This window comes from Myxocyprinus asiaticus, chromosome 33, assembly GCF_019703515.2.
Source record: "Myxocyprinus asiaticus isolate MX2 ecotype Aquarium Trade chromosome 33, UBuf_Myxa_2, whole genome shotgun sequence".
Lineage (NCBI taxonomy): Eukaryota > Metazoa > Chordata > Actinopteri > Cypriniformes > Catostomidae > Myxocyprinus > Myxocyprinus asiaticus.
Genome location: NC_059376.1, coordinates 25,622,713 through 25,642,065, shown reverse-complemented (window position 1 = coordinate 25,642,065; position 19,353 = coordinate 25,622,713). Strand labels below are relative to the sequence as shown.

Here is a 19,353-nt window from a genome sequence, read left to right as displayed (position 1 = left end):
TTTAGTAATATATATGTTGTGTATATTTATTTCTGTATATATGTGACTGTCTCTCTCAAAGGAACTGCAATTCGGCACTGTGATGGAGAGAGAGGTTGGCTGGACCCTGATCTGTACAACTGCACCTCTCCTCCTTTTGTGGAGCTGAACACAGCTGTAAGAAGCTACACACAGACACACATTGATTTTGAACAATAAACTAAGATCCATAATTTTTGCACAGTAATGGATACAGTAGAGTTTCTGTTACATAATCCTTTTGTGTGTGTAGCTGGAGGCATTGGAACGTAATGAGACAGAGCTCAATACCATCATTGAGAAAAAACTGGCCCATCAGCTTCGTGATGTCACAGAGGCAACAACCCGTCTTTATGGCAATGACCTTCAGATAGCTGAGCGGCTGTTGTCCCGCCTCCTGACCTTTGAGGGCCTCCAGTCAGGCTTCGGTTTGACAGCCACTCAGGATGCACATTTCAATGAGGTCTGCTTTACCGTAGGGAACTGATGAATAGCAGGATATCTGTTATTCAAATTTTATTGATCTTGATAGGAATTCTTTATTAACTGCTCTTTTGCCTGTCTCTCCCTTTCTCTCTAACTACAGAATGTGTTACGAAGCTGTAGTGGTTTGTTGGGTCCAAGCAGTGCTACGTTATGGAGAGGTCAAAGTTCAGGTCAGAGCGGAGCCAGGGGATTGGCTGATCTGCTGGGGCAGTACGCCCGCACACTTGCCCAGAATATGAAACAGACCTACCTCAATCCTGTGGCACTCGTTGCTCCTAACATCGGTCAGCATTAATACATGAAAAATACACACATAATTTCTTAGGGCATTTACACACTAGAAAAAGCATTTTAAGGTAGGAATGTGCAAGATACATTTTGATGATAAACTGAACTCGCTTATCCAGTTCATTGTGTACAAAGAAAGATTGATCTGATCTCACAATCCGAATGTGATTGATATTTCTGTATTAAAGGATTGCTCTGGTTGACACTCTGTGTGTTTTTGTGTTGCAGTCATGACTCTGGATCGCATTGACAACCATACACATGTGCGGCGACGGTTTCCACGGTATCACAGCACTCTTTTCCGAGGTCAAGCACTTTGGGACTCTCACACACATGTTGTGCTGCCACCTACTGCACTAGTGCCACAGCGCAACTTTTGTGAGTTGTACACACGCTTACTCTGCTATGTAAATGGGGACATACCATTGACTTTTTTTAGAAAAAGGATAGTTTCAGTTCTAAATTCTGATTGGATGGGCTACATTCGTAGTCATTGTAAAATGATTATACTGTAAACACACACTTGTTACATTACATTTTATATTAAAGGTGCACTCAGTAATTTTTTTAAGTATGTCGAAGTGGCTTACATTGGCTTACACAGACACCTAGTGGCTTGGATGCTGCAACATTCAAACACAGTAGTTTTCAGTGACCAATGCCATTGTAGAAATTAATTATCCATAGTAAGCCAGGATTAATTTAATCCATGAAAGAAAGTGTCCAATAACAGGGCAGAGACTGAGATTAATGCTGCCTTCACATGCTATCGGAATTATCGTACTTCCCAGTTCTGAAGTGCTAATTATGAGTACGTTGTGTTCAAGTGCTTTGTTGTCGGAAAGAACAGGAAACATGGATGACGCCAGGTTCATTCATTCATATTTCTTAAAGGAACTTTTCTTTTTACACCATAATACATAATATTACTCAGTTAGCTTGCTGATGATAATGGAATTTTGGTCAAATACAAGCTATTTTTACGCTGTAAAAATGTACAACATGCAACAGACATAATTCTCTTGTGTGCAAACCACTCACACTAAAAGCCAGTTACTGTTGAGTTCATTGCTGATATACATAAATGAATATTACCAAAATGGTAAGCACTAACAATTAACAGTATTTAGAAAAATAAATGTCTTTCACTACAGAAACCGTAGTCTCCTCAGCCGTGTTGAAAATTTACGACTCCTCCCATCTCAGGTATCATCTAGAATTCTGAGTTTCCCACTTGAACTTCCGACTTTGCTGGGTCATTCATGTGCTCGGAACTCGTAATAATGATATTTCCGAGTCCACTTGAAGGGCACATAAGCCAGTAGTATTCAGCTGGTCATATGATGCTAACATGGCTGCCCCCATGAGGCACCCCAGCTACATGTATAATAAAAGAGCTTTTATAAAGTTACTGATATGACTGAACTCTTCATCTCACATGAGTGGTCATGATTTTGCACATATGTTCCAAATTACTATTCATTTCCGTTATATTATTTTCCATTATTTTATTTCCGAGATACAGTATAACAGAACTCTCAGTTACGATAACTGACTATATTACTTGGTGTGAAAATAATGCCAGATCCTTATTAATAATAAATGTATCTGTTTATTGAACATTTGATCATATTGCTGATGCCACTGTTGTATAAGAACAATAAGCCTCTCAAGTGTGTTTATTATAGTGAATTTTAGCATGTGTAAGGGGGTTCAATACAAGTTTATCTCAATTGACAGCATTTGTGGCATAGTGTTGATTACCACAAAAATTAATTTATACTTGTTCCTCCTTTTCTTTAAAAAAAAACAAAACAAAAAAAACCCACTAAAATCAAGGTTATAGTGAGACACTTACAATGGAAGTGAATGTGGCCCATTTTTTGAGGGTTTAAACACAGAAATGTGAAGCTTATAATTTTATAAAAGCACTGCATTAATTCTTCTGTTAAAACTTGTGTATTATTTGAGCTGTAAAGTTGTTTAAATCATAATTTTTACAGTCATTTGTGGGTTTTTTGACATTACATCGTCATGGTAACAAAGTTGTAAAATTGGCTATAACTTTATATAAGGCTCGTTTTTCCAATTGATGATGTCCCTGAATGCCACCAAAGGGATGTTTTGTCAGATTTAGCTTACTTCTGGGGACAGTTTTGTCCTCAAACGTTAGCTAAGTGAACACACACACACACTCTTAATGTCCACTTAAAGACATTATTGAGCAATAAGTCATACCTTGTGTTTAGTCTCAGCCCCATCTCCAGCTGGCCCTGTGAATCTGTTGGCCAATCAGACGGTAGAAGCGACGGCAGCACGGCGGTCTTTGGCACTGCAAGAGGCACCTATCACCATTGTCATTATCCTCATCTATCGGAGCCTGGGGGCTGCACTTCCCCCCAAATACCACACAGACCGTCGCGGCATCAGGTAAGAGTGTGTGTGTACATAAAACACAAACCTCTTCAGAGTCATGTGTGTGATTCTCTTTCTAATGATGAGTGTGTGTCTCATATCTGCAGGTTACCCAGGCACCCTGTGTTGAACTCCCCTGTAGTGAGTGTGTCTGTGTATAACAACCAGACGTTTGTGGAGGGTTTTCTAGACACTCCGGTCCTGCTGGAGTTTCAGCTGCTGGAGACCAGCAATCGCAGCAAACCACTGTGTGTGCAGTGGAATCACAGCAGCCCGTAAGTGTGTGTATTCAGACAAAGATCTGGAGGTTCCACAGTGTTTGATATTCTTTAATGTGCACACAGTTGTGTTTTACCATACCTGTACATCAATTCTGTAATAAGGGATTTTTCTCTGTTTTTGCGAGTCCGCAGTCAGCCTCACCCCAGCTGCTATTAGGCAACAGTTCAAAGACAGCTATACGGAACACAGTAGAATGGAACAGAATGCAGGGGTCTCAAGACAAATTTTTAAAGGCTAAACTGATTTTAACTTGACATACCATCTTAAAAACGTGGCACTCATGGCACGAGATGCAATAAAATGGCCAAAGACATCCGTCTGAATGTAGAATTTTAATACTTTAAAGAAAACATATTGTTGTATTGTATATATTGTTGTAAAGTATAAATTGTCAACACATTCTTTGAATGTATGTGTGCAGTGTATCAGCAGGGGGCTGCTGGACTGTGAGAGACTGTAGTGTGGTCTATAGAAACACATCACATGTTCGCTGTCAGTGTCACAGACTTGGAACCTTTGGAGTCCTTATGGACAGCTCACAAAGAGAGGTAAAGTACACACACACACACACACACACACACACACACACAAAAGGTAAATTACACACACAACATGCCCACAAAGACAGATTAAGGCAACCTAGTTGCCAGATATTATTTATATAGTTAACATTTACATTACACAAATAGACAACAGGATGTTACTTACATTTTATTCAGCATAGTCTTCATTGCTATATGTTTTTATTCTCTCTCTTTCCTTCTCTCTCTCTCTCTGTCTTTGCTAAGCAGCAGTTAGAGGGTGACCTGGAAACCCTCACCATAGTAACGTACACCTCACTCTCAGTTTCCATGGTGGCGTTGTTGCTAACTGTGCTGGTTTTATCATGCCTGAGGGGACTGAAATCAAACACACGCAGTATTCATTCCAACATGGCTGCCGCTACTCTCCTTTCCCACCTCACATACCTGCTGGGTATCAACCAGACTGAACAACAGGTCAGAGACAAAACACATGTGTGGCTGAGTGTGTGTTAGTGATGGAGACAAAGTATGGGCAGGCTTCAAGATACAAAAACACATGTGTGGACAGTCAAACACAATTTACATTCACCACAAAGTAGACTACTATAGTAGGGTCCAAAAGTTTAAAATGTTTAAAGTTTTTAATGACATTATGCACTCGAGCTGTCATGGATGGCACATGTTTGTGGAAAACCTGATGATCTATGTTTTCCAGAATGATTTGAGAATGTTCCAAAGAGCATCTTTTATGCTTCATTGGAGGACCCAAAGAAATCTGACCTTTCATACAAAGGAGTTAACATTGCCAATGTCACAAATTTGCTTACATTTAAATAGTGAACTAGAATTATTTCTTATGACCTAGAAATACTTCTTACACATTTTTAAGTCATTTTTTAAGTCCTAGTATGTCATACCGTTTCCTTGTTTACATTTTCAAAATCCTAAAACTTTGTTTATTTCCAGGTTAATATGAAAAATATTACATTTTCAATGTGAAAGGGGTGAATTCACTAAAAGTTGTGCCATTTTTGCTCGTGGTATTTCAGTGCAAAAAGCTGCGTTTTATTCACTAACCACCCGCAATCTAGTTTAAACAGGCGCAATCAGTGCTGAAATAGCGCTGCATCTTGAGTATTTAAACTTAGTCATTTTCAGTCCTTTCTTTCTTTCTTTGTAAATTAGGCTTATTATAGTTTGCGCTTCATTCACAAAAATTGCCTGCCGCACTTTACATAGCATTATTACTGCCCAAAGGCGTTAAAATGAATTTTATTTAAAAGAGATGCTTGTGTACATTTTTGATAGATCATGGAAGTAATAATTAATCAAATAATGATCAAATAATGGGTGCAATAAATTATTGACCTCACATTACAGTATTTAAAGCCAAGTGTAACAGCAGGTATTAAAGATTTTGAAAAGCTCAATAGAAAGCGAGTTGAGTATCAGGATAAAATACTAGGCAGTTTGAATGTAATTTGTGTCCTTCTGAAACTGACATTACAGCCATTAGCACAGTATGGTTGAAAAACCACTTAAACTACATTGTGAGCTGGTGCTCAGACATTATTAAAAGACATTTCCTGAAAAACAGATACACTTACTATCACTTTGTCTCTTTTCCTCAGGCAGACGTGCACATCTCTCTCGTTAACACTGTATTTTAATAGACATAATTCTCTTGTGTGCAACCCACATACACTAAAAGCCAGTTACTATTGAGTTCATTAATTTCAACCGCTGTGCTGGGATGTGGGTGTGTGAAACAGAGTACGTGTTCATTCATAATTCAGATTCTCTCTCAGACACTGAGTCTTTAGATCCTCTTTTTTTCCATTTTTTATTTTATAGCAGTGGTACTCATTATTTTACTTTGGGGACTTCTGTTTAACATACAATAAAAATGTTATATAATTAACAGAATTAGTTACTATTACCAAGTTGCATGCCTTTTGGTCTTTAATGGGAACCGTGTGTCTGTTTTGTGTCTGAAGTGATTTTAGTGATTGCCCTGCTAAAGTCATTGTGTGTTCTAGTCTGTGGCGTGCCTTTGTTATGATGACAAGCAGTTCGCTGAATGCTGAGAATTTTCACTGAGAAAACTGATCATTTTTGAAGACTTTGGGATTATAGCTTAATAGTGACTACAAGTGAAATCGTAATCAGTTTCTCTAAAAATCAAATAGATTGGGAAACCATGATGTATACTATAGTACATAGCAGTCAAAAAATTATTAAGAAAAGGGGGGAATGGGATCAGGAAATGTTGCAAACTGGATTCAAACTCACAACACCCATTTGAACACCTGACTGAATGAAAGCACATGTGTTCACCACTAGGCCCCAGTTCCAACACATTGGACATGTCCTCAGTGCTGTACTCCATCTGTAATCTGTACTTTTCTCCCATGTATGCACAACAGCATGTTTTCATGATATGCTGATTTTTTTCTCTTTTTTTCTAATTGGTTTCTTCGTTGGCTCCTGCTTTCTGATTATTACAGTTCATGTGTACGGTGGTTGCGATCCTGCTCCATTATTTCTTCATGTCGGCTTTTGCGTGGCTGTTTGTGGAGGCTCTGCACATTTACCGCATGCAGACAGAAGCAAGAAACATCAACTATGGAGCCATGAGATTCTACTACGCTATTGGCTGGGGAGTTCCTGCCATCATTACAGGTATGTGCACATACAAGCACACACACAAATAAATATAGGCTTTCATATAGGCATGGTCTGTGACATGTATGTGTGTTGCAGGCCTTGCAGTGGGATTGGATCCAGAGGGGTACGGTAATCCAGATTTCTGCTGGATCTCCATGTATGATAAGCTTATGTGGAGTTTTGCGGGACCAGTTAGCGTCGTCATACTGGTATTATGCTCTTGAGTGTGTGTGTGGCTAGGTGTATGAAATGTATTTAAGGGATGTTTATGTAGCTCTTCTATTCTCTCTGTATTTTGGATGGATGTGGTACAGTAATTTTTCACTGTATTACAGATGAATGGTGGAATGTTTTTAGTGGTCCTGCGTATGATGTGCAACCCAACTCAGAAAGAGATAAAAAAGCAGCCTGTTATGTGAGTATAACCTTTACAAAAATTGAGAGTTCACTGCAAATTTACCACAAATTCACCACAGATAATTTTCACATTCAAATGAGCTTTGCAGCAAACTTGCGGCAAATAGTCCATTGTTGCCAAAAGTTTGCCGGAAGTTCACCACTAAAGAGCTGCAAACATCTGGCAAACATCTGCAGCGAATCATAAGCTCATTTGCTTGTGAAAATACGAGCCAATAACATGTTTTATATTTTGTTTTTACAGCGACGTTGTTGATTAATAACAGCTGCGCTTCAATGCGCAAGCTCGTTAATGTGTCGCAGGTGATTGAGTCATAAGTGTCCCAATGCTCAGTGGATGAACACCGTTGCCAGTGCCCGAATTCATGTTCACAATATACTGAGTCATGACATAGGGAGCTAAGGAGCTGATTGAGACACAGGGATCTTCTCTAGAGTCCAGAGTTGAAGCTGGCAATACATAAGTTGTTTTTGTATAAACAAAACATGTTTTCAGTACAGAATGAATGACTTAATATACATCTATTATACATAATGCTGTCAATTTTATGCATGAATTCAGTGCAATTAATTATATAAAAAAATAACGTGTTAAAAAAAATCAACTTAATCACGCCACGGTAACGAGTCATTTTCATACCAGTAGAGCAATTCAAGCACGAAGACACTTACAAAAATTTAGAGTTCACTCCAAATTTGCAGCAAACTTGCCACAGATAATTGTCACATGCAAACTTGCGGCAAGTTGTCCATTGTTGCCAAAGGTTTGGCGAAGGTACACCACTACCGGTGAAGAGCTGCGAACTTCTGCGAGCTTGCAGGTGAAAATAACAAGCAGCAAATCTGCGGCAAGTTTGTGGCTAATTTAGATTTTTTTTTGAAGCAGTGCCACCTTCACCCGCGAAAAAAACGCGAGTTTATGGCAACTTGACACAGCGTTCCAAAACGTAGCGTTTATGGCTAGACATGCTGAAAACCAGTAAAATGCCACCAAAAGCATGTCACGTGTACAGGCTGAACGCAAGAACGCGTCCTGTGAGAACGTCTCTTAAAGGGATAGTTCACACAAAAATGAAAATTTTCAAATCATTTACTCACCCTCATGCTATCCCTGATGTGTATGACTTTCTACTGCTCAACACAAACAAAGATTTTCAGAAGGAAAGTTTGGATCTGTATTTAAATAACAAGTGATTGGTGGCCAGAACTTTAAAGGCCCAAAAAAGACATAAATGCGGCATAAAATAATCCATAAGACTCCAGTGGTTAAATCCATATCTTCAGAAGTGATATAATAAGTGAGGGTGAGAAACAGATCAATATTTAAGTCCCTATTCACTGTAAATCTACACTGCCAATTTCACTTTAACATTCTGATGTGGAAGTTACTTTCACTTTCAGCCACCTACTGGTTGGGGCTGGTCAAAGGTAGAGATTTATTGTAAAAAAAAAGAACTTCAGTATGGATCTGTTTCTCAACCTCACCTGTTATATCACTTTTTAAGATTAAACTCAATTGAGAATAAACTCAATTCTAAAATGAATCGCTGTAGACTGTAGGCCAGTGATAGGCTTATGATCAATTATATTTAAATAAAGCAAGCAATGTATTGAAAATATTGCTATATATGCAATTAATTGATTGATTAATCGGCATATCATGTAAACAATTTGATTAAAAAACAGTGTACAACACGTTGTAATTGACAGCCCTAATTTTATATTAATTCTTCTTATTTTCTTTTTTTTTCTCTCTCTCTCAGTTCTACTATCCGCAGTGCCTTCCTCTTGTTGTTGTTGAGTACTTGTGTTTGGTTATTTGGTCTGATGGCTGTTAATAACAGTGTCCTGGCATTCCACTACCTGTTCATTGTGCTCTGTAGCGTGCAGGTAAGAGAAAATTATTGTCTTGATTTTGTGTATCTGTGTGTGTATGTTTGGCAGTGTTGGGCAAGCTACTCAAAACATTTAGCGAGCTGAGCTACAAACTACTCAACAGAAAAATGTGTTAAGCTAAGCTAAAACTTGCTTGCTACTTTCAGAGAAAGTAGCAAGTTAGACTACAAGCTACACACCAAAAGTAGCTTGCTACATTTAAGCTACTTCATATTTTGTTTCAACCACAGATGCACAGAGCATATTGTCATAGACAAAGCATCTAAAAGACTTATTCACATGATGTTTATCAAAGACTTGGTACAGTATATTACAGTATAGTGCAATACAGTATACAAGTATACAGTATGGTGCAATATGTACTGGTATGTGCACGTAAAAAACAATAAAAAAAACAACAACATGTAAATTCATATTTATACATGCTACCTATCCAAACCCATGTGTTCAACATTTAAAGTCACTATTTTTACATTTTATTTTTCATATTTATTCTACTACCTCTACAAATCCATACCCATTTAAACATAATTTCATTTGCACATTCCTGTATAAAAACTCTGCGTACATACAGTATACTATTCATCTATATATTCATCTATACAATACAGAAATACAGCAGCTAGACACTGAATTACAGGATATATCATCAGAGGCCAAATTTCTTGTGTGTGTGTGGGTGGGTTTGGGTGGTTTACGAGGACATTTTTTTTTAGGTTACAAACTGGTAATTACAGGGGTATTATGCTATAAATGTGATTTATGAGGACATTTCTAGTGTCCCCATAATTCAAATCGCTTAAAAAACATACTAAACAATGTTTTTTGAAAATGTAAAAATGCTGAAAGTTTTTTTGTGAGGGTTAGGTTTAGGGGTAGGGGTAGGGTTAGGGGAAAGAATCTAAAGTTCGTACAGTAGAAAAATCTTATGTTTATGGAGAGTCCTCATAAGGATAGCCACACCAACATGTGTGTGTGTGTGTGTGTGTGTGAGTGAGAGGGAGAGAGCGAGACAGAGAGAGAGAGAGAGAGAGAGAGAGAGAGAGAGAGCACATCTGGGCAATAACAATGTGATTTCTGATGGTATCAGATGGTAATACCATGGAACTTTGATATACAATTACCACATTTATGTACCATTCTGTATTTGCATGGTGCTTCAGAGAATACCATGTTACTACCTTTTTAATTGATATATGATTACCATATTCATATACTATTGTATTTACTTGGTGCTTCAAGGTAATTAAAAAAATACCATGGTACTTCACTATATGATTACATTTTCACATTGCTTTCCTATCACGTGTGACCAATACATTTTAAAGAACCGACTCAGATGAGCGATTAATTTGTGATCGGACGTCTTTAGTTTTGATTCAAAACTGCTGATAGTAAACACCAGGTACAAGGCATGATGTAGCTTTTCTCAATGCTACGCCGCTACCTAGTCAAAAATATAGCTTTGCTACTTTAAAGCTACGTGATTTAAAAACTAGCGAAGCTACTACCTCACTGCTCAGAAATGTAGTTAAGCTATTTGTAGCGAAGCTACTGCCCATCACTGATGTTTGGTATCATGTGATTTATTGTGTTGTAATGCAAGTTTGTTTAGGTTTAATAAGATATGGTCTTGGTATCTAGTTTTACACAACAGTCTTTGTTAATTGTATCATAGAGAGTTTAATGAACTGGACAGTATAATGTTACTCTTCTACATTAATTTGTGTGTGTGTGTGTGTGTGTGTGTGTGTGTGTGTGTGTTAGGGCTTGGCCATACTGTTGGTGTTCACAGTACTAAACTTGGAGGTGCAGGAGGCCTGGAAACTGGCCTGTTTGGGCAAGAAAAGCCCCAGTGAAGAGCCTCCCAGACCTCCACAGATTACTGTTAGTATACACAAACATACATTTAACATATGACCCTCACACCGGGCACAGTCACGCTTACAGATCTCCACACCAAACATATATTTGCCCTCATGGCGTGATAATAAGCATGTGGATTTCTCTGTGTGTAGGGCCAAAACCCGTACAACAGCGCCTCTCTGCTCGAACAGAGCGGATTACACCGGATCACACTTGGAACTTCAACCATCTCATCAGTCAGCAGTGCAAGGTTTGTGAAAATATAAGCACATATACAGTAATATGCAAACACATAAATGCACACAGTGCATTAGTTCACAAACAGCGTCTTTTTACTTTACACATTTTCTTCCTTCTGCATTATGTATGTACAGTGTACTGTACTGCATATGCTACATGCACAGACATTTAACCCTTATTTATACTTTTAGCCACAAATTATTTCACATATGCAATAAACTATTTATTTTAAGTAATGTCCACAAAAGTGGCAAAAAATACATATTTGATGACATATTTATAAATATTAGATTCTGGGCTGAAGTATACATATTGCATTAAAACTAAGATACAATTATGTACAATAATTTTGTTAATACATTTATTAAATTGAAGTACTCAACATAGAATTATACGTTTAGAAAACATGCCTTCATAAAGGAAAATCAAAACCAGAGGGCAAATATTGCCCTTTAATGAGAAAAGTTTGCCTGTAAATCTGTAGAACAGTGGCGCCCAGGAATGGAATTGAATAGCTCTGTCGTGCAGTGTTTACTATTGTGCATTGTTGTAGATTGTTTACAGAACTGTGAAAGAGGATGTAAGAATTGCATTATACATGTAGCAAGTTGAAAGCTTGAAAGCTGATCTATTTTTTACCTTTTGCTGTTCTCAGGGAGAATCTCTTGGCACGGCAGACTCTAGAACACAATCTAGCTCACACAGGGGCCACTGACCTGGATGTTGCAATGTTCCACCGCAATGGAGGTACACTAAAACACAATAACCTGCATGCATGTACGTATATACACACACACGCAACATACACTTCTTAATTCTTTACTTGCAAAGGTCTTGTCTTTTCTAATGAGTATGTCTAATTTGACAAATCTCTTTATTAATTCATTAATGATTAATGATTGAGAAGCAAAATTGCATAAGATAGACTTGTTTTCGGAGAACATATCTTGAATAAAGTTTATTTTCTTTACATCATTGACAATGGTTAAAGCATAAAACTAACAAAATAATGTGAGGTTTATGCTGAAAACAATAAAAACTTTAGATATATATTCTTTGAAACGACGTCTTAGAATCTTACACAATTTTGCTTCTCAAATATCCTTCTGATTATATTTAGGTACTGTACTTTTACTGTAAAATAAGATAAAAAAGAAAGATTTTTTTCTAAGTGCACACTCATAATTTCCTGTCTCTCTTTGCCTCTGTCTGTCTGTCTCTCTCAGGTGAAGACTCTGACTCAGATTCTGATCTCTCATTGGAAGAGGAGAGGAGTCTGTCCATCCCATCTTCAGAGAGTGAGGACAATGTTCATCTGCGTGGACGCATCCAGCGGCGCTTCAAACGGACCAGTCACGGCAAACGTTTACTCACAGAGCCCACTCACAGCGGTGGAAAAGGTACCAACATCATCTTTTGCAGTTATCTATATTATCTGTATTAAATCCAAAAGAGTTCTGAAATACTTTGTTAAAGGAATGGCTCACCCAAAAATTAAAATTCTCTCATGATTTACTCCCAGATGCAATCCCAGATGTGTCTGACTTTCTTTCTTCAGCAGAACGCAGATGAACATTTTTAGAAGAAAAGCTCTGTAGGTCCATACAATGCAAGTGAATGGTGATCAGACCTTTGTAGCTACAAAAATCACATAAATAAAACATTGAAGTAATCCTTAAGTATGACTCCAGTTTTTAAATCCATATTTTCAGAAGCAATATAATAGGTGTAGGCGAGAAACAGAACAATATTTAACAGATACAAATTAAAGTCATTTTTTTACTCTAAATGTCCACTTGAACTTTCATTTTCAGATGTGAAAGTGAAACTAAACAGGCACCACATGTAACTTTCAGATGTAAAAGTGAAAGTGGAGATTTAGAGTAAAAAAGGACTTTAATTTGTATCTGTTTCTCACCCACACCTATTATATCGCTTCTGAAAATATGGACTTAAACACTGGAGTTTTATGGATTACTTTTATGTTCCCTTTATGTGATTTTTGTAGCTACAAAGGTCTGATCACCATTCACTTGCATTGTATGTACCTTCAGAGCTGAGATATTCTTCTAAAAATCTTTGTTTGTGTTCTGCTGAAGAAAGTAAGTCATACACATCTGGGATGGCATGAAGGGGAGTAAATGAAGAGAGAATTTTAATTTTTGGGTGTACTGTCCCTTTAATTGTGTGATGCTCTAGTAATAGTGTATGAAAATGTTTATGTATCAGATCTGGATGGCAATGACCTGCTCTCCTACTGGCCAGCGCTGGAAGGGTGCGAGGCACACTCTCTACAGAAATGGGGCTCAGAGCGCCGCCTAGGGAGCGACTACAGTAAGGACGCAGCTAATAACAATCAGCCAGATGCAGCGCTGACCAGCGGGGATGAGAATGGGATTACACACAGACACCGTAAGGGTGAGGCACATATTTATACAGACAAAGTATAATACTAAACACACTCAGTTCACAGCCAAATGAGGCCCATGCCAGTATTATTTTCATACATTTACATGACTCTAAAACGATCTAAATTAAATCAAAATTGAAAATGAATTAATTTTAAAATGGAAAATGGAAAACTATAATAACCTTGGCCCATTTAAACCCCTCTGCATCCTTTTCTCAGGAATCCTAAAGAATCGTCTAGGCTGCCCTCCTGCTCTGCAGGGTCTGTCTGCAGTGGGTCGTGCTCCTAGTGAGATGTCTTGGTACAAGACCTCCACGTTGGGTCACCGAGGTGTCCCAGCCGCTTCCTATGGTCGTATGTACTCCGGTACTGGCTCACTGTCCCAACCCGCTTCCCGACACTCTTCCCGCGAACATCTGGATTCACTTGCCCGTCGACAGCGTTCCCGTGACAACCTTGACCTGTTGCCACGACGACGCGAGCTTGGTGCTGAACACCTGGGTGGGTCCAGAGAGAGGCTGGGCCCTGTTCACAGCATCCATGCCTCCAGGGAGGATCTGGTGGCCAGGGGTGGGATGGCAGGGTTAATGGGGGCGGAGAGTTCATTAAGTGGATCAAGAGCACAGCTTAACACTCTAACTAGGCAACAGGCCTCTCGGGAACACCTTGGGGGTGCGCTGATGAGCAGTCGGTCTCGGGAACAGTTGGAGTCTAACGGCGGATCACAGCCATGCAGGGAGTGGCTGAGAACCCTGCCACCGCGACAGCTCTCACACCCCGAACCACACCCACCCTCCTCACCCCCTCCACCAATCACAGAAGAACCCCATGAAGCCCTGCCCTATCGGCGTGGACGGCTAGACTCCGCCCCTCCATGTAGGTACCCTTCATCTGCAGCTGCACCTGGAGCCCCATCTAGTCGTCCACCTTCTAATGAACATCTTGATATCCTGTCCTCTATACTGGCCTCCTTCAACTCCTCTGTCTTAACCCCACCCCCTAACCCTGTCTCTGCATCGGCTGGCCCTTCCCCTTCCCCGCCTGCTCTCTCTGTAACCTCTCAGAGCATCTCTGAAGTGTCACCTGACACTGAGTAAGTCCAGGCCCTTTTTTGTCTCACTGTACATCCGTTTATAGTCCTTACATTTTTTATTTTGAAAAAAGAACAAATAATGGCTTTTAAAGAATAGTTGACTGAAAAGGAAAATTCTGTCATTATTTACTTGCCCTCATTTAGTTCCAAACCCATATGACTTTCTTTCTTCCATGGAACACACACATTTTTTAATAATATGCTGACCAATTGTTTCTATATGATACAAGTAAAAGAATTGGGGCTAACAAGCACCAAAATAAAAAAATAAAAATTAAACACTACAAAAATAAACACTATAAATGTATAAAAGTGTGTGCTATATATTTCAAGTTTTCTGAAGCCAAACAATAATGATTGTGTGAGGAATAGACCTAAATTCAAATCATTATTCACTGATAATCTTCATTTCCAGTGAGTTGATAACTGCTGGATCATTGAGTCACAAATCAGACATTGCTGCTTCTCTCGTGAATGTGCCAAGGAGAGCAAGGCCAGATGTCAACATTTTAAATGAGTAAGAGCTTAAAATTTTGTCTGTTCCTCACACAATCCCTATCCTATGGCTTCAGAAGGCTTGGAATAAAACACATAAGTAAGGACCATTTTATGATAATAGTAATAGTGTTGTTTTGTTACTTTAGAGCTTGACAGCCCCAGTCCTCATTTACATGTACTTTCGTTATATTGAAAAGAGTGGCCAGGATGTACAATATATAAAAAAAGAAAGTCATACAGAATTTTCATTTTTGGGTGAACTTTAATAGCCATCATTTCTTTTCTCATAATAACTGATTGTTTTTCTTCTCATAGTGGCATGGTAGTGACATCTTTCCTAATCTCTCTTTCTCTATTTCTCTCTATTTAGAGTTAACAGAAGTGATGGACAATCTTGATGATTCTCTCGCAGCCCCGTAATGCATTTCTGCAGACGGGCTCAAGAGGATCACAGGACATAACCAACCGGAGTTATCAGGACTCCTACTGAACACTTGAGAGTGAAATTGCTCATCAAGGGCTTGAGAAATCATTATCCTGAGAACAGGCAGGAAATTAACAATAAGAAGGTGAAGACTTATATGATAATAATTTTTCCAATCTGCAAACCTCAGATTTCCAGATCAGCAGCTGAGAGGGCTGGACAGAGAGAGAGAGAGAGAAAACTGTACATACAATTTTTATACGTTTTGTATCTTTTTCATCAAAGATCAAAGAAAAAAAAATCTCTAGTGATGTTTTTGACGATTGTGTCTAGCATTTGAGTTTTTGTGTGAATGGATGTTTTTAACTGGGTAAGATTGAAAACATTTTCAAACTCATTCCTAGCCAATACAGTCCCAAACATTCCGATCCTTGTATTCCAAAATGTGTTTATGCAACATTAACCAAGCCCTCTGACAAAAGATTGAGAAACTTTAGAGAGTCTATGAAGAAAAGGTTTGGTCGATGTAATTGAGGAAGGTATTGACGCTTGCATGGGATTGGTAGGAAACTCCAGAGACGTGATTGTAATTGTAAAGAGTTGTGAAACAAAAGACAAGATTGGACCGTAATGATTGTCATTCAAAGAATTTGCTTTTTTTAATTGAAAGATTTTTAGTTGGTCTAAACATTTCTTAAACAAACACCAATATTTGGCTTAGAGTATAAGAGTATAATAATACTTGCCTTTCCTATTTCTAGACATTTTATGCCAATATAAGATAATACTGAAGCATATAAAAGGAGTTTGTTGAAGCTGTGTTAAGAGGCCTTTATGGATTGGTAAATTATTTAGCCTACAAGCATATTCACAGCATAATCAAGAGCTCTTTCATAACTTGACTTATCATAAATCAACTATTGCTTGAGGAAAAGTTACAGATCCTAAATCAGCTATCAGGAGAACATATTTAATCCATCTCTGATTCCTTTTAACAAAGAGAGCATATCTAAATGTCAGTGACTATCTCTGTGAAGTATTGAATAATCTCGGTGCTTCAGGGGAAGAAACATGGTGAGATGAGATACGTGCAGTCATTGAGGTTAAATAATATCTCAAAATATCAGGCTGCTTAAAAGGAAAATAATGTTTCAACAGATGACTTTATCTCCTTTTACAGTATTATCATAAGTTTTTGCCAAAAAAAAGGGGCCCTATGTCATTCCTTTATACCTCTTACCTGTCAGAAATTGCTCCAGGACTTTTCTATTTATCTTTTTTATAATTTATTTACTATTAAAAGATTTTATCTTGTACATACATTACATTTTTTTTTTTATTAACATTTTATTTAATGAGGTTAATTTCACTTAATCATAATCGTTGCTTGAGTGTTTTTAAGAGGTGCGTGTGGGAGTTTTGTTTTTATAAGAGCGAGATTTCATCTGTTAAAATGTTTTATGTATGAAACTTTTGTACATGTACTGTCTGATATGTCCCCCTCCTCTTCTGCAAATGATGAAAAGAAATGTTCTCTGTCCATCAGAGAAAGAGAGAGTAGTGGAAGACAGTGATTGGGTGGGAGAGAAAAAGGGGGGAATGTATAATTGGTCAACATGTTTATTTTGGGACATGCATCCCATTTACCTATGGGGTTTAAAAAAAAAACAAAACAAAAAAAACAAACAACTGCTACCAAAGGGAGGTGAGAACTAGAGACCAGCTGGACATCAATAAAGAGGTTATTGCTACCAGGCTCCTGTATATTTTTTGTTGAATATTCAAGGCAAACACTTGAGGAACATACAGTTTAAGAATTTAAATCTTATGAAATGAAATTTCATGTACAATATAAATTTCAAAATTGCTTTAAAAACGAACACTGTATGTTTTAACAATTGTAGGTTATCACTAGTTTCATTCACTCTAACATTGTGTATTAAAACAGTCTGTTTAACACTATCCTGCATCATGGCTATTTAAACATTCCTTAAAGGAAAAGTTACTCAAAGTCATCATTTACTCACAATCATATCATTCCAAACCCATATGATTTTCTTTTTTTCTATGGAACACAAAAGATGTTTTGAAGAATGTTCACGCTGCTCTTTTCCAAACAACGAAAGCCTATAGTGACCATGGAGCTATCAAGCTCAAAAAAGGACAAAAAAATAAATAAAATTAGTCCTTACAAACCCGTACCAACAAATTCAAAGTCTCCTTTGTGAGTGGAACAATCTGAAATTTAAGTGGTTATTCACTGAAAACCTTACCCTCTGAAAGTTTTTGGGTTTGGAAGGTAAATATACAGTAATGGAATTTGTATCTTTGTGTGAATTATTCCTTTAAGTCTTTTCATGACGCTTGCCGCAACCCTGTTCTAAGAGCTCTGTCCCACCAAATACATTGTTTACATATACGAGTAAACGAACAACACTGCAGTGAGCCTAAATTAAATAAATTCAGCCAGTTCAAGAGTTGGAAGTCAGTTTAAGAGAAGCATCTATTTACCTTAAAAATCTGCATAGTAAAAATGAATTACAGTAAACTGAATCAAAGGGTTGAACCTGAAAACACCACCATTAGACAGCCGGATGAGTTCGATCCTGTCAAAAGCATTAAATGAATATGCTCTGAATCTCTTAAATAGCATCTCTCTTCTCTTCCTCATTTCCACTCTTCAACAAAATTATTAGGCTGGACTGAATGTAAGCAAATCCTCCCTGCTCAATTCTGGCCTGACTGTCTGAGGTTCAGTGCTGATAAGAGAGAAGATTTAATGTAATGAGACTTTTATTTGGCTATTGGAACAAAGCCTAAATTAACCTTTTGTCTAGCTTTCTAGTAAAAATGTCTAAACATCCTGTTAAAACAAGATACATTTACTATAGAAGTGTTTTCAGAGAATATATTACCCCATTGGCAAAGATTTTTATTTTGTTAAGCATAAACTTCAATAATTTTTTTTATTAATTTGCCAATGGGTTAAAAAAAATTAAATTCAAGTTACTGTACATTCTCTGAAAACAGTATTTTGCGCAATTTTGCTTCTCAAGTTGAGTATTATTTTGAGAATGTTTAGATATTTTTACTTGAAAACAAGACAAAAATACTGATTGAATACTGAAATACTGAAATAAAAAAAAAACATTTTTTTGAAGTGCATGGTACATTATTAAACATAAAAAACCTTTAGTCCACAAATAAAAATATATTGTTTTGTAAATAAACAGCATCAATAGAAAAAATGACTTTCCAAATGAAAGTAAACAAAGCTAAGACGTCATAAACATCTGTGTTCATGTCTGTGGATGGTCGCTATCTTCACTGTCACTACTGGAGAGCAGGACCTCTCCACTGATCTTCCACAGTTTGGCTTGATAATATCACTTCTTGGCCTGTGCCACTTTTTGTATCTGTCTCACTGCTTTCCTCTTCTCCTCCCACACACACTGCTGAAACAGCAACAGACTCATCGTCTGTTGATGCTCCCGCTCGAACAGCTCCAATCCACGTGCTTCCCATTTTGAGTCTGGCGCATAAGAGTCATTCGGTAATGAATTCTCAGCAGATCCTGTGGCAGGGGTGCATGGCACTGCAGACTGTTTGTGTACTTGAGATTGGTGTGGGGTGGAATAATAGGGTTCAAACAGTGTTACTATGAATGCAAACTTTAATACAGTGAAAAAGACACTCTATTAGCATAACATAAATATATATATAAAAATAACTAAAAATTTTCAACATCCTTTTGAATGTCCATGTACTAAAATAAAATATCTGATGCCATGAGTGTACCTTCATTTACTATTACTATTATTTTGAATGG

The 19,353-nt window shown here is 37.7% G+C and overlaps 1 protein-coding gene across 1 annotated transcript in view; it reads left to right on the top strand.

Annotated features, from left to right (window-relative positions):
- LOC127424692 (cadherin EGF LAG seven-pass G-type receptor 3-like) overlaps positions 1-17,280 on the top strand; it is a 69,396-nt gene extending 52,116 nt beyond the window's left edge. Inside the window, exons 19-37 of the mRNA XM_051670083.1 lie at positions 62-156; positions 272-481; positions 605-788; positions 1,021-1,170; positions 3,042-3,222; positions 3,315-3,482; positions 3,911-4,037; positions 4,281-4,487; positions 6,521-6,695; positions 6,777-6,889; positions 7,016-7,095; positions 8,861-8,987; positions 10,761-10,880; positions 11,012-11,109; positions 11,755-11,876; positions 12,326-12,499; positions 13,329-13,517; positions 13,729-14,602; positions 15,471-17,280. Of these exons, the coding sequence (XP_051526043.1) occupies positions 62-156; positions 272-481; positions 605-788; positions 1,021-1,170; positions 3,042-3,222; positions 3,315-3,482; positions 3,911-4,037; positions 4,281-4,487; positions 6,521-6,695; positions 6,777-6,889; positions 7,016-7,095; positions 8,861-8,987; positions 10,761-10,880; positions 11,012-11,109; positions 11,755-11,876; positions 12,326-12,499; positions 13,329-13,517; positions 13,729-14,602; positions 15,471-15,498 (3,422 nt within the window). The 3' untranslated portion in view covers positions 15,499-17,280. The remainder of the gene's footprint in view (positions 1-61; positions 157-271; positions 482-604; positions 789-1,020; positions 1,171-3,041; positions 3,223-3,314; positions 3,483-3,910; positions 4,038-4,280; positions 4,488-6,520; positions 6,696-6,776; positions 6,890-7,015; positions 7,096-8,860; positions 8,988-10,760; positions 10,881-11,011; positions 11,110-11,754; positions 11,877-12,325; positions 12,500-13,328; positions 13,518-13,728; positions 14,603-15,470) is intronic.
- The last annotated feature ends 2,073 nt before the right edge of the window (positions 17,281-19,353 follow it).